The sequence below is a fragment of the Coffea arabica genome, chromosome 11e (assembly GCF_036785885.1).
Source record: "Coffea arabica cultivar ET-39 chromosome 11e, Coffea Arabica ET-39 HiFi, whole genome shotgun sequence".
Taxonomy (NCBI): Eukaryota; Viridiplantae; Streptophyta; class Magnoliopsida; order Gentianales; family Rubiaceae; genus Coffea; species Coffea arabica.
The window spans coordinates 55972344-55987625 of NC_092331.1; the positions used below are offsets into that span (position 1 = coordinate 55972344).

General features: G+C 34.1%; 2 protein-coding genes across 3 annotated transcripts; one reads left to right on the forward strand and one right to left on the reverse strand.

Annotated features, from left to right (window-relative positions):
* The first annotated feature begins 161 nt into the window (after positions 1-161).
* On the forward strand, positions 162-4087 carry LOC113717620 (uncharacterized). 2 transcript variants are annotated; one of them, XM_027242386.2, is made up of 4 exons: positions 162-315; positions 416-509; positions 1438-1647; positions 2999-4087. In XM_027242386.2, the coding sequence occupies exons 1-4, from the start codon at positions 238-240 to the stop codon at positions 3712-3714; spliced, it is 1098 nt and encodes a 365-aa protein (XP_027098187.1). In that variant the 5' UTR covers positions 162-237; the 3' UTR covers positions 3715-4087. The 2 variants fall into 2 exon arrangements, with proteins under 2 accessions (XP_027098187.1, XP_071928737.1); XM_072072636.1 differs by lacking the exon at positions 1438-1647.
* A 154-nt stretch (positions 4088-4241) lies between these two features.
* On the reverse strand, positions 4242-9589 carry LOC113717764 (sec-independent protein translocase protein TATC, chloroplastic-like). The gene is made up of 4 exons (XM_027242566.2): positions 9138-9589; positions 6333-6640; positions 5237-5527; positions 4242-4862 (listed from the first exon to the last, which is right to left on the reverse strand). Exons 1-4 carry the CDS (start codon positions 9409-9411, stop codon positions 4653-4655), a joined length of 1083 nt encoding a protein of 360 aa, XP_027098367.1. The 5' UTR covers positions 9412-9589; the 3' UTR covers positions 4242-4652.
* Positions 9590-15282: the final 5693 nt, after the last annotated feature.

The window sequence follows — 15282 nt, forward strand, 5'->3', positions numbered from 1 at the left end:
TTTTATGATATTAAGACAAAAATCATTTTGAAAATTTAATTTATTAATACCTATAGCTATAATTTCCTAAATTAGAAATCTTATTGGAATTCCTGAACCAATTAGCCAACAGCATAATACGACCTCGTTTTAGTGTATGATTCTTTTAAAAGCCCACAGACAAAACTCAAAACCCTGCCCAAAATCCACTTTCATTCTGCTTTGCCACTACGTGAACTGTGTGAGGGACAGAGGGAGATGGGAAGTGAAGGAGAAAGAGAGCAATTAAACCATGCTTTAATTGGATACCTCAACACAGTTCATGAAACTCTTCAGGTTTGCTTTACTTTTTTTTTTCTGGGTTTTCTTTGAATTGGAAAAAAGCTTATCTTTTTATGCATATATTTACTGGTAATATGGGATGAAAAAATTGTAGGTGTTGGATCAAACAGCAGCCTCATCTTCTGAAAAAGTCAGCTGGAATGAGGTTATTCAAATGGGTGAACAGCTTTCCAAACAAGCCACTATGGGTCTCCTTCTGTTGCTTAATCTTTCATCCCTCTTTTTTTCTTGCTGCAATTGAAAGCTCGAATTTTTACTTAAATGGATTCGTGCACAAAACTCAAAAATGGATGGAAATTTGCTGTTTTGAGTTTTGAGAACTACGGTTTTGAGTTCTGAGAACTGGATTTGGTCTAAAATTTTTGTGGAGAGTGATGATTGGGATTCCTGTTTAGTTACCATGCCGTATTGATGTAGTATTCTTGTTCAAGAGTTGTTAATTGAGCGCGTATTTGAATTTTGTCTCATGTTTTCTTATGTGAACAGTTTTCCTTTTTAATTTTTGCCTATTTGTTTGGATGTATTGCTATTTGCTGTTTTCTGATTTTAAGTTGAGATGTTTAGCGGAAGGGTATAGAATGTTCTCCATATGATTAATATTTGGTTATGCATTAGGAGCAAATGAATGAATCTTTTTTCTGTTGATGAATAAATGGCAGAAATGCAAAATAAAGGGATGTAGTCTGCAACTTTTTTGGTACTCGAATTGTGCCTACTTAGCAATCACTTTTGATTGGTTTATAGCTTGTTGGTCCTTGGTGATGAAATTTTGGCAAATGAAGCCATAAATGGCTAAATGAGTAAATAACCAATTCAATGTTTGCAAGAGTTACAGAGAGAAATGGAAAAAGACAGAGAGGAGAAAGAAAAAGAAAATTTTTTTCCATATAAAGATTACTGTTTATCATCATTTTCTTTAGAAGGGCTCAAAAGCCAAATTATTTACCATTATTGAATGAATTCAGAGGATTTCATAATGCAAATTCTTGGTGGGTTTTCTTTGGTTTTTATTTTTATTTTTTAATTTTTATGCACTATTTTGTTAAATAACATAGTTTTTTCCATTGAAGTACTGCAGAATGTATTGAGCTTAAGTTTCCTTGGTTTGAAATGTAGTTGGAATGCTTTGGAATGGAGAAAAAGTGGAAGTGAAAGCCCTGGAGGAAAACATGGCTGCATACTTTAATATCCTTCAGGGTCTCCTTCTTCTCTCCCATGGAAGTACTGTGGGAGCAGGGCCTACCCTTGCTTCCTGCATTCATGCATCAGTAAAGCAAGTCGTTGACTGTAGTTTCATGTTAATGAAAGAGTCAGTCTCTTCATATGGTATACTTCTTCTCTTATTCATCCTTCGCTTCATACTTACTTTCTTTTCTGTTGCGAGTGCTCTTAACATGTATGGGTTGAGAGCATGACTTTCACTTTCCATAAGTTAGTTTTTGGTTGTTAATGTTGTTTTTATCATTGTCTTTATTGATGTTATACCAGTATCTATAAAATCTAACGGATTTATGTTGCGTTTGAAATCTATATTTCATTGCTTTGCAAAATGGTAGATCAGGTAAGGGAAAACAAAATGTAAACAAATTTCGCCTTCTTTTCATGAGAAAGTTACATGACAATTATTATAACAAATCCATCATCATGTGAACATTAAATGCACGCTAAATTTGTAGAAATGGACATTAAATTTCTAAGAGTGAAAATGGACATTAGATTTATTAATTTTGTGAACCTTTGGATTCCATTTTTGACATTTAGGTGAGGATCTTGAGATTCATAACTTAACCGACCAAAAGAGCCAACCAATTGATAAGTGTTAAAGGGACAGAAACAAAAGCAAAGCCTATTAAATGTCCATTCCACTAATGAAATGAATTTAGGCATGACTATTGTAGGTATTGGGAAGAATATTCGGGAGCACTATTTTTCTTCATTTTTGGGGCTTTTGTATAGTTTGCTAAGATTGAAAATTTATATATTACGGGGCCAATGATTTCAAGGGTACTGCTAAGAATGTCTTGCCTGTTTATTTCAGGCCTCCTTAGTTGGGTGCCTGAAGTTAATTGGCACATTGGGCCATGCTGCTTAAGTAAATTGCTTCAAGAGAAAAATGAAAAGTTCTAACCCAATTGGTGACTGAAGTCTCTACTTTGATAGTTGAAAGCATATTACATCAGTAGAGAATGTCTAAATATTTTTTAAATTTCATGTTATTATGCTCTTGAGAATTTAGTCTCTTTTAATTGTAAGTAGCTGGAACTTTATTTGGTAAACTATGTATAAAATATCATGATATATAGGTGATAGATGTCTAGCCATTGCAAGAATATATATCTAAATTATGGGTAGAATGAAAATATCTCTTCTTACCTGCCTTAATGGTGTGGCACTGGTGTAGAATGGGAAAGAAAACCACTGTACAAAATTGTTGTCTTTTTCAAACATTTGTAGCCAGTAAGTTCTCCAGCGCTTTTGAGGATTTAACTTTTCTATTGTCTCAAAATTCCAATGTATATTGTTACCTCTAACTCAATTTTACCAAATTCTTTTTGTCATCCATTATTCTCCAAGTTGCCTAAAGTCATTATGCTGTGATGCTTATGTGCCTTCCTGTTTGTCCTGAGAGTTTGGTTTCTTTGGATTAATGTACTTCTCTTCCAACTGATATATGCAGGTTCTAGCATTAAAACCCAAAATCTATCAATTCCACAGTTGGTAGGCACAGTCTGGGAATCTTGTTCTGCTCTTAAGAAGACCCCTTCAACAAATGTCACTGCAATAGGGCGTGCAATGACTCAGGTCACTGTCTCAATCAAGGATGTTCTTCGCGAAATGAAGGAACTGAAGGCAGCTTCCTCTGATCTGGAAGAGGAATTCAAGGATAAGGCTTCTGAGGAAGCAGAAAGCAAACTTGAGAGTGATGATTCAGATGCGGATGATTTGGGCAATGACCTTTCACCTGAAGAAATGAAGATTGCTCAGTTGTCTACTGCAGTTGTTTCTGAGACACTAGCTGTCGTAAACAAACTTATTCGTGCCATCATAGGCTTGCTCAAGCAGGAAAACCAAGGAGCTTTTTCTAATTCCACAGATTCTCTGGAAAGACTATTGAACTTATGCCAAGCTATTGGATCTCAGGTTGACGAGCTTGGAGCTTGTCTCTACCCCCCACAGGAAATCCTTGTGATGAAGGCTGCATTGGAAAAAATTTCTGGAGCTGTTGGTGAAATTCAAATAGAGTTGGAACGTATTAAAGGCTCTTCAGAAGATTTTGTTCAAGCGTGCACAAATTTGAAGAGCCTGATAAGACAGCTAGAATCTGAATTAGGATGCTCTAATGCAAATGATTTGTTAGTTCCTAAAATGGAGAACCTCGTTGTTAATAGCTAGTCATGCCTTGCTACAAGCCTGTTGGTTGAGACTCACACCCAGAGTTAATGACCATCTATCTGCATATTCACTGGAAATCTTCTCTGGGCACTGATGCTGTACATAAATGAAAGTTTTGAACTTGGACCAAACGACTGTTTCAAGGGGGATAAAGAAGAGGAGCTATTATACAAGCAATACGAGGAAGATGATCTCTCTCTTTTCTTTTCTTTTATTTTTGTCATAGACCATTAGACGAATGAGCTTGAATTTGTCTAGCAGCAGACTGAGGTTCACAAAAATTGGAGGTTGTACATGCAGGCCACTTTCATGCTTCCTGTATTTTGGTGTATGAGGGTCTTTTTAGCTTTGTAACAGAGTCACTCTTGATGAAGATTGCAAGAACACTTTCCTCAGCAGGAGAGGGGAGGGGGGGGGGGTGCCGGGGGCTTTGCATTAGCATCGTAATTAGGAAGGAAAAGAGGTTCATTTCTCAACAAGGAAAGAGGAACTGAAAACGTAAAATTGAAATCAAACCAGAAAAGAAATATAAAATATAAAAACATTTCATAAACCACATTTCATTTTTGAGTTTTGTTCATCCAGGATCCAATTTGCACTACCATCGTCCAGGCCAAGTTTTGAAGCTACAATATGTCATTTACAGTGGGATCAAAACACTTAAAATAGACTCCATATGAACATCTACTACAAGAATCTTCTACAAGAAAGCAAAGATTTAGGCTTCCATTTTTTTCTTTTTGGGGTATAATCATCACCTTAACTCACATAATAGACACTAGAAAGCAACTCTATGACATGTATCCCTACCCAGACAAAACAGAATTTGCAGTACATATCTAGTGATGCACAACATGAAGGCTGTGATTATGAGCTTTAAGATCTGGTAGTATTTGCTGAAGCATATGGAACTCATCCATTACTGCCTGAGGTTTAAGTTATTTCCCTGTAAGCTTTACCATCCATGCACCACCCAGATAAAGGCCCAAAAGGGGGCCGGCCAGAAGTAGTTGAGTTAGTGGATCTGTAGAAGGTGTTAGTACAGCAGCTGCAACTACAGCTCCTACCACGACGTATCTCCAGATTGATAGCATTTGATCTCCTGATACTAAACCAACCTGTCCCAGTAACAGTTGTATAACCGGAACCTGGGAAAAAGAAAAAGGAAACAAATCAACTAGCTGAAAATAGATCCAATTTCTCTTTAACAGCACTTAGTTTGCTTTGCGATGAGGATTCAATATAGCAATAAGAAGTCTCTAACAATCCAACAATAGAATTCCAGATTCTAAACATCAACATAGATGTAATAGAGGATGATAGCAGACAAAATCATATGACGGTACACAAAACAAGCAAAATTGGAATAGCAAACATGGAGAAACTGGTTCCAAAGTAAGATACAGACGGATACGTTGTTCCCCAAAATTTGGATCCACAAAAATAATGAAACTACTGCATTCACACTTGGATCCAGAAAATCTCATACAAAAAAGAATAGTAACTGAGAAGACAATTTTACCTGGAATGACAACCCCGTGCTGAACATGAGCACAAGCACAAATTCAAAGTACTGATCAATAGACCATAGTGATTCTACAACTCCTTCAGCATAATTAATAAAGAAATTCAAGGCCGCTGGAGTGAGAACGAAGTAGGAGAAGGCAATGCCAGCATAGAATAGAACTGATGATCCAAGGACAATTGGGCCTAGAAATCTTCTTTCAGCCCGTGTTAGGCCTGGAAGAATGAAGGCAATGATCTCATAGAGAATTACAGGGCTTCCTAAGAGAATGCCACAATACCCTGATACCTACACCACAGACAAAGCAGTTATTTTTAGTATACATGATTTATGATGCCGCATGTCAAAAGGCTACAAATGCCAAATTCCAGGAAATTCGAAGTAAACAAGCCTTGATCTTTGAAACTAGTAGTGAACCAATTGAAAAAAAAAAACTCAACCTCAGAAGAAAAGAATATTTATGCAAAGTCAAACAAATATAGCTGATAGCTTCCCATCCAAATAAGCCCTTTTCCTGGGTTCCAGTATGCATGACCTCACATAATAAGATGCCAGTTTTAAAACCAAGATCCAAATATAGGACCTAGACCACTTTTGAAGTCGGAATATTGGATATTCCAGAATAACACACACTGTCACTTTGCATCAGGGAAGAATTTGTGCGGAGATAAATTAAGATGTTTAAACAGAAGAACTCGATCTGTATTAAAAAGGACAGAATTTTAAACAAAAAGCAGCCCATCATATCATTTTATCAATTACCAAATTCATGTATGCACTGTCCATGAGAAATTGTACAGAATTTCCTTAGCATGATAAGAAGAAAAGAAGTCCACAATTGATTCAACATGTAGGCAAATATGGACACAGCCAATCAATGTTCTTTTTTACAGCAACTCCTTTTTTGTGGCAAATAAAATATCCTAGGAAACTAAAAATATAATTGATCCAAGCATCTTGGCAAGCAATTGAGTAAATCAGTCACCAAATTAAACATGTTTAGACTTTATAACTGATATGATACTTAGTTACAAGAAGTGGAACATGATAATGAGAATGAGTAAAATATACAGAAGTAACATAATATTGCAACCTTTAATGTAGTGAAGAAGAATTCGCCAGGACCTAATTGTAGAAACCGAACACCCTGTGATCTAACAGGAGCTTCAAGAAGCATTATGAGTTCCTTTGAATAAGCAAAACATCCTAAGACAGCAGCTCCTACCGCCGATACTGACACAAATATTCTCCCACGCAGTTCCTCCAAATGATCAAATACGCTCATTTCTTTATCATCTGGGAGGAGTTCTTTACTTGGATAAAGAAAATTGTAAAGAGCACTTCCTTCATCACCAGCTTCGTTATTCTGAAATAAATTTTCTCCTGAGCCACTAGCAACATCTACAATTTTATAAGCAATTTTAGAACCCAATCCTTAAAAGGTAAATTTCCACTTTAAAGTATAGTTGATCAAACCCCTAATGTAGGAAAAAAATGTAGAAATTGTAAAATAGAAAATTTTAAAGTAAGAAAAACAGAAAACAGGATACAACAATTTATACCAAGTCTCCATGTAAAATGGAAAAATTCGACAATAGAATTTCTTACCACCTTCCAAAAAACTAAAGTGCATTATGGCAAAAGTAAATTCCCTTGGGAGTCATAGCAGCCAGGATGAATAAAGATATAGGCACTGAAAAGCAAAACAAAATGGAATTTTGATATGGACTGAATAGAACTGTATGTATTTTCTTGGAAGGTTTTTGACAGCTAGATAGCCAAAACCAACAGTTCAAACTCAAAGAAAGTCATCCCAAGAATGTGCTTCATATCGTGTATAATGACCCATTGAACATATTAGGTTGAACGCTACTCATAACAACTAAATAAGCAACAAATCAAAATGACAAAAAGAAGCAATACACACTTAACCAACAAGGTGTAGCCAAATTTTACTTTTATTGAATTAATGTGATCAAGTTAAGGTTATGGTTTTATATTTTGAGTGAAGGAGAGATTGACTTGTCCTGCAGAACACATGCAACACCAAGATCAGTACAAAGCTACTGCTCACTCTAAAATTCAAGAGGGAAGAAGCCTAAGACTTTCCTTTTTATTGATTCAGAGTTTTCAAAGGGCCAGCAAACAATATTCAACTGTCCTCTTCCTGCTTCATTTTGGTGGGACTAAAATGTTTTTACAGCTATAAAAGATAGTTGCAGGACCAAGGACTAACAAATCAAAACCATTGAGGAAGCAAGGGATTCCACCATAAAACAAAATATAAAAGACAAGCAATCAGATATCAAAATTTTCAAGCAAACCAAGGGCAAAGGCAAAACACTAATTTTACATGGTAAAGATATATGATTATAGCAATACAGGAATCAATTCTATTTCTCTTCCTATTGTACTTTTACAGGTACGATTTGTAGGATTATAGAAATCAGTGTAGTTTCCATGGCCAGCTACGGTTTGTTCTTTCCTCATGGGTTGAGTGCACCGCTAGTTTAGCAATTTTTTTGGGTTCTCCCTCCAGTGAAAAGATTGAGATATTTTCTTTTACTTTAGCTGTCACTTGGCAGCTGGACTCAGTGTAGAAACTTGCGTAAATTTGAAGGTCAAATCTCAGACTGTCAGATGTAAATAAAATCTTCAGCAATCGGTTGACTAAAGAAGCAAGGGAATCTTGTTTATTGCCATATTTTACTGGTTGGTATTCCCTATATAATTTGGAATCGACAAATAACCTGTGGGCTTAGGTATTACCCACATTCCACTAGATGTTAACTCTAATTGACATTCATTAGCCTTTTGTCATAGAAAGGCAAGATGTCAACTCAAGTGATGGAAAAATGAGGATTCTTGTTGGAGAAAAGGTGAAAAGATTCCTAACCACTGTTATCTCCTAACATTACTATTATTCTCTCTTTCCAACCTTAAACTCAGGGGAAGGCATAGGATAGGACTGGTGGCATGCACAGCCCCTTCAGTGAAGCAAGAAGTCTGGTCTCATGACCTCTAAATTTGCACCAAATATTACTGAAATTTGAAACATCCCTAGGATCATCTAATTCGCTATCAACAAGAAATAGCTAATTTATGATCCATGTCTTCTTCAAGTAGCCATAAATTTTATCAACTAAAATTGATGTTCTATAAATTGATGAGGAACTCAAATCAATCATGTGCGAGTGTAAGAAAAGGCCTGCCTATCAAATCAGCTAGTAGTTAGCTTCATGGGCACAACGCAATTAGTAACAGCCAAAAAGCACCTAAATTTAATCAGAGAACCACAAGTAAGACGAGTGGATAATGAACGCTTTGGTTTTTCATAGACATAGCAAGAAGTACTCAAATGTAAAATAAGAAAGAACCACACATAGAACAGGGATGGAAGAATGAATTTCTCATAATAGGTAGAATCAGCTGCAAATGCAGTTCCTGATGTTCCTTCCCAAAATGAACTGTAGCTCATCTTTTTCTAGCATTAATATAACCACTAGAGTCACAAAAATTCAGCATTGACCCTGATGTTTTATTTCTCATTCAATCTACACCGATATGATAAACTAAAATCAAATTTATAACATATATTAACAAACTTAATTCCACAAAGCTAAAGCAGAGTATCACAGATTAAAGCTAAATTCTTTCTGCAAAAGAAGTAAAACTAAGAATAACCACACGACTTAGCTAAACCGAAAAAACCAAAATTTAAATTAAACAATGATATTACATTAGCAAGATATAATACTTACCACCATCAATGACCCCTTTAAGCAATTAATAACAATGAAAAAAATCAATTATTTCCTCGAACAGAGAAGAGAACTTAATGCAATTAACAATTTCATCGAATTATGCAAAAACAGAACTTTATTGGGCATAGTTTTACCAGGCTTTTCTTCAACAGCAGAACCAACAGCACTCTTGAATTCTTCTTCTTGTTGCTTTTCAGTGACATCTTCTTCAACAGCACAGCAAACAACTCTGCTGAATTTCTTGCACTCTTTTCTACTAAAAAATTTCAACTTGGATGCTCTTCTTTGGTTATTAACAAGCAAAGAAGTTCTTGATATTTTATTTGAATAATTTAAACATCTGAAGTAATTTGAGCTGTTGAGGTGAAGATTATGGATGAGAGCAGCACTTGCACTTGTGCTCCCCATTTTTAAATTGATTTCAGATTTCTCTTCTGGATCCAAAATGGCTTGTGGGTTTTCAAGGAAAAAATTGGAAATTTTGTTTGGGTGGGTGGAAATGTGGATGATTGGTGTTCATGAGGCTCGGGAAGGATATTTAGATCGTGGCGCACCCCAGAGAAATACACTAGGATTTTTCTGATGTGCGCTTTTTTGTCTTGTTCTGTCCTTTTATTTGTATTATTATTATTTTTTGGTTCCTGGGGCAGAAATTGTGAATGTAAAGATCAACGTGAATAAGAAATTCGAACTCAAATGAAAATAGCAAAGCTTAAATAATGTGACTTGGACCTGAGACTTAATTTGTGACCCTCTCAACTTTATCTCGAATTTAAATGAAAATAGCAAGCTTTAGTTGGACAATTTGTCTCTCCCCAAAAAAAAAAAAAAAATTGATAATATATAGTACACCTAAATACTTAATATGTAATCAACTTAGCATGTGAATGTGGGTTGACGTCCTCTCTATTACTTTTCTTTTTATTATCTATTTATTTTTTATAGTTATACAATTAAAATATTTCACAATGATCTGTTTGTGTCAATAATTTTATTTCCACAAGTAGATCAATATACTCAAAAATCAAGGTCATCTATAAATGCTTTTGTAATTCGATTTGTACAAAATATTTTGTCGGGGCAAAATGGATTAAAATTATGAGAAAGTTGTAAAGTTTGAACCAATGGTAAAATTTAATCAATTTACTTTCAATTTTTGTGTATACTTTAAACAACATGAGAAATATAATGTGGATAGTTTTGATTTTTAAAAATAATATTATATTTATATTTATTTAGGTGTAATAGAGAGAAAATCGTCTCCAATCAATGGATAGGAGCCTAACTCGAAGAAGGTATAAAATCACATTCACTCTCTATATTTTCTCAATTTAATTTAATTTAATTTTTTTGAGATTCAAATCCATCTTAATGACTAATGAATGTATACTAGATATCCATCAAACAGACACCATTACTATACCATTTAGCCAAAAAAAAAAAAATGATTGATTTAAAATTTTCTTTATACCTTTAATTCTTGTAATAATAAAAACGTGCTTAAATTGGTTCTATAGACACCACTTGGCATTTTATTTTTGTTTTATCTTTTAAGTTGCCTAATTGCAATCACACTATTGTCTTTAATTTACAATCAAACTATTACTATAGAGAAATTCCCATTCCATTGTTTGCAAGTCGAGGAAACCGTGGCTATACCATTGGATATTATTCACCATACCAAGTGTGTATAATTTTTCAACATGTATTGTATACATCATACTTGTAATTTTTTTTTCTTTTAAATTATTTGTATATGGATTCTCTTTTAGTCCTTTGATCAAGCATGCATTACTTAATTTGCTTGCATAAAAAATTGCTCCAAAAAAAAATATCATTCATTCATAGTTGTGTTTGCACGTTTATATATACATGATTTTATGTACTTTTGCTTTTATCCTCTTCTGTTTGCCATGAGGGATATTTAGTTTTTACCATTTCTTTTTTCCATTCTGGGAAGACTAGTTTTGGAACTTGGAAGTTGGCAAGAAACAGCTTTGCTTAAGCCATGAATGTCGAAACTGAAAAGGAGCTTAAACAAGATCGACAATATGTGCAGTACAAGAAGCAGCAATGCGAACAAGCTAGAGCTCCAGCAAAAGGGCGGAAGCCATTGGATTCGTCTTGATGTTGGTCCTTTGCCGCAGATACCAGTATCGGTGAAAGCAGTAAGCCAGCAGAATCTTTTACTACAAAATAGACTCCAATTAACTGAAGAGGTTGCCAATATTAGAAAGCTTTACATGTCTTTCGTTATTACATCCTGACTGGAATCCTATTTTTGATCCTCATAATTCACACTCAAACGGGCTACCAATGATGTGAAAATTATGCATGCAATCAGTTTTGTTAGTACTTTGACGCTAGAACATGTATTTATTTGTCTCTTGTTTATGAACATCAACTACACTTGATCTGATTATCAGTTTGCAAAACACCATTTACTGCTAGCTCTTTTATTATCTTTGATTATTGATCACAAACGTAAAAGTGAATAAAAAGAAGGATGATTAATTATCAGCTTGCAAGATACCATTTACCATTGCAAGACTTGCATGCGTTCAAAAAGAATTAGAAGCCATCCAAAACGAGCTGCGCCAATTAGGGCAAATTTGCAATACAATGGCTTCAGGACCGTATTTACCATCTTGTCGGTAAGAAGTATGCGCTGCTCGCAGAAATGTACAAGCATGAGAGCTATATAAATGGCGATCAGTGTTATTAATCCACAAGGAAAAATCAACAATGATCAGCACGTTATTTGTTATATGATTTTGTTGACTAAGTTTTTCCGTCATTTATTAAAGGTTTATGTTCCCCATATCAATAAATTTGATTGTACTTGGTGTTTTTCTTTGCATTAAATTAAAAAGAAAATGTTCTAGCCCTTTAATATTGGGAGATAACCTCTAATATTGAGAGTGTTAACTGCTTGTTATTCTTTTTCGCAGAAAATTCTACATTTTGTTTTGGAGGTATCCTACAGAGTCTACCTATGGATATCTTGGTTAAAAATTTAGAGGTGTCAAAATGGGTGACTTGGGCGGGTTTGGGTTGGGTAAAATGGGTAATGGGTATAAGTGAGTCAACTCATTTATACCCATTTAATTAGATGGGTATAAATGGGTAAGTCAAAAAATGAATTGGGTAACCCAATTACCCATTTATAACCCATTTATTTTAACTTTTTGTAAACTTATTTAAATTCATTTTTGCAAACTAAGTTATCAATTTATACCACTCTTTGTACCCATCATTAGTTTTAAATATTTACTTATAATGTTCAATAAACTTAATTACCAATTTTTTTTCATTTATACTTTATGTCACAAAATTACCTATTATTTAATAATTGAATAATAAGAATATAAAAATTTGAACTAAGTACTATAAAAATTAATATAAAAACTTAATCCAAAATTTTGAACCCCTAACATTTTTTCATATATAAATTTAAAATTTCATTTTATAAAGATAAGAAAATAGGTTAAAATTTATCATAAATTGATAATGCTAAAAAATGAGCAAGTTAACAAATTAAGAGAAAATAAAATAATAAGATAAAACCAAAAAATAATAATAATAATAATAATAATGAAACAAAAGTAGTTAACATCATGACAAAATGAAAAATTTGAAAAAAAAAAGGTGGGAGAAAAGAAGAGACTTGGGGGGAAGAGAATTCTAAATGGGTTAATTGGGTTTCATGGGTTACTCAATAATACCCATTTAATAAATTGGTATTATTGGGTAACCCATTTATACCCATATACAAAAATTTAAGATACCCATACCCATCTATTCATGGACGGGTATGGGTAAATTTAGTTAAGTGGGTTGATTTGACACCTCTAGTTAAAATCAATAATTTTTAGAGTTCATAAACTTTTGCTCTTATTAATGACGTATTTCTCTCAGAAAGAAAGTAGAGAAGTATACTAAACTTTTTTGAAGTCCCATGAGAGTTTCTCTCTTGCCCGTATGCAAGTTTTAGTCTTTTCCATTAAAAGTTTTGCTTCGTTTCGCTTCCTGTACAATCTCTTCTTCTTGCTTGTCTCTCAACTTCCCTTTTGTTTCTTATTGCGTTGCTTCTTTCTCCACGACTCTTTCTCTTCTAACTATCTTTCTTCTTTTGCAGGGTAGTAGTCTTGGATGTTGCTTTCTCTCTGTGGTTGCTTTGGCTTTTTTGGCTCTTGAAAAGCTGCGATCCTTTGACGATGGCGAAGAACTGGAGAAGTAGTGTGTTAATTTATCTGTTCGTGATAATGAATCCAACCGGTTGGCGATCCCATAGGCAACCAATGGCCTATTACCCTCTATGTTGTCATCAATTACTAGTTTTAAAACTACCAAATTTAATCATACTTACACTTTTCATGAAAAAGGAGAAGGGACGATATTTTTGGTAAAATAGAAAAGGCAATAATCTGAACACATAATGGAGAGACTTCCTAGAAAATTATTACTTCCTTCTTTTTACATTCTACACTAATTGCCTTATTTTTGACATTGCCTGTTAATTGCACACCATTTGCCTTATTTATGTTGTTGAGTCCTGTACAATTTCTTTGATTCCTTCTTTTTGATTGAACATTTCTTTCCTCTTCTTCTCAATCCATACAGATTGATCTCTCTATATATAAATATATGCTGCTCATAAGTCATAACAACCCTAGTTTCTTAACCTTGTTGACTCTCAAACACGTTATATAAAACAAAAAAAAAAGAGTCTCAAAGACGTTATGAAACAGGTGTGTCTTATTCTATTGTTCTATATATCTTTCTTTTAACATGTGTTCCTTGTTCTTGCAATCTTGCTTAGTTCTTTGAATATGCCTGGCCTAATCTGATGTATTAAAGCTTCTTTGAATGTGCATGGTTTTAATCCGACGTAATAAACATCTCTGACTGGTTATTGAATTAGTTCCCACGGTTGTGCACTATGTTATGTACTTTGCTTAATTTATTTAGCTTTCATTTATTGCAATAAGGGCTTATTTATTTATTTACTTATACTTAGTCAAGTTTGATATAGTATCCATGAGTATCATGCAATATTTTGAATTAATTGAACCGGTAAAGTGATCGGATCGAGATTCAATCGGTCTCAATCCCGATTCAATGATTTCATACACACACACACTCTCTGGTTGAATGGTTCAAATGATTGTTTGCAATTTTGACCGATTTTTATGATAAGTCAACATTAGTATTGAACCAGTAGCAGACTTGATCGGTTTACGGTCAAACCGACCGATCCGTCGATTTTCGAAACATTGGTGTCATGAACTACTTTTTTTTTTCTTTGTCCCATGGACTAGTAGCATATGTTAGGTATGCATGAAACCAGAAATATTATATCTGTTGTCTCAAAATATATGATCAATCTTCGGTTGACAAAGTTGCGAATTTACATTGTACTCGTGCACCTTTTCGACTATATAGTCACGACTTTTATTTAGTTATGATACATACATCATCAAATATTTCATGCTGCTTTAATTGGTGTGCTTTATATATAACATAGAAATATTTTAATTCATATAAAAAAAACTAAGGACAATTAAGATAGAACAGAGAAGATAAAATTCTCCTTCAGTTTTCTTAATTTTCATCAATTGTTTCGATGAACTGCTAAAATAATTGAAATAGTTAAGGTCATTACTTGTGTCTTAATTTGTGAATATATTTGACAATGTCCACATTTAATTAGCATCAATTTTAGCAGCCCACACTGGCAACAATTTTTTATCTTCTTTTTATTTTTTTTCCCTTCTAATGGATTTCACAAAGGGTGACAGTGGCCGGAAGTTCTAAAACCAGCATTAGCCATGGAAAAGAAAACTGCTGAAAGTCTTGAAAAAGTTTGTCAAGAATTGGAAGCCGTGAGAAGAGAGAAGAAAGCCTACGAGCTAAAAGTCACACGTTACTGGACTCAAGGTATCAGTGAATCAGAATTGGAAGCCTGGGCTGATGATCACTTTGGCCGCCTTCTTCAGAAAGAGAGAGAACTGATTGACGAAAAACTAAAGCTCCAGAATCTTGCAGAGAATGCTAAGAGGGAAGACCTTCATTACCTGGTGCAGGCTGCTACCCATCGTTTTCGTTGATCAACATGCTATTCTTGGTCGTTTTAATTTTGATTAAGTTTTAGCTAGGGTGATATTATTATTGTGCTACACAAATTTAGTTCTATCGATCATTTTGTATCATTGTTTAGGTTTATCCTAAGCAAATGTTACCATGGGACAACTAATTTTCTCCTTTCATGCAGCATTC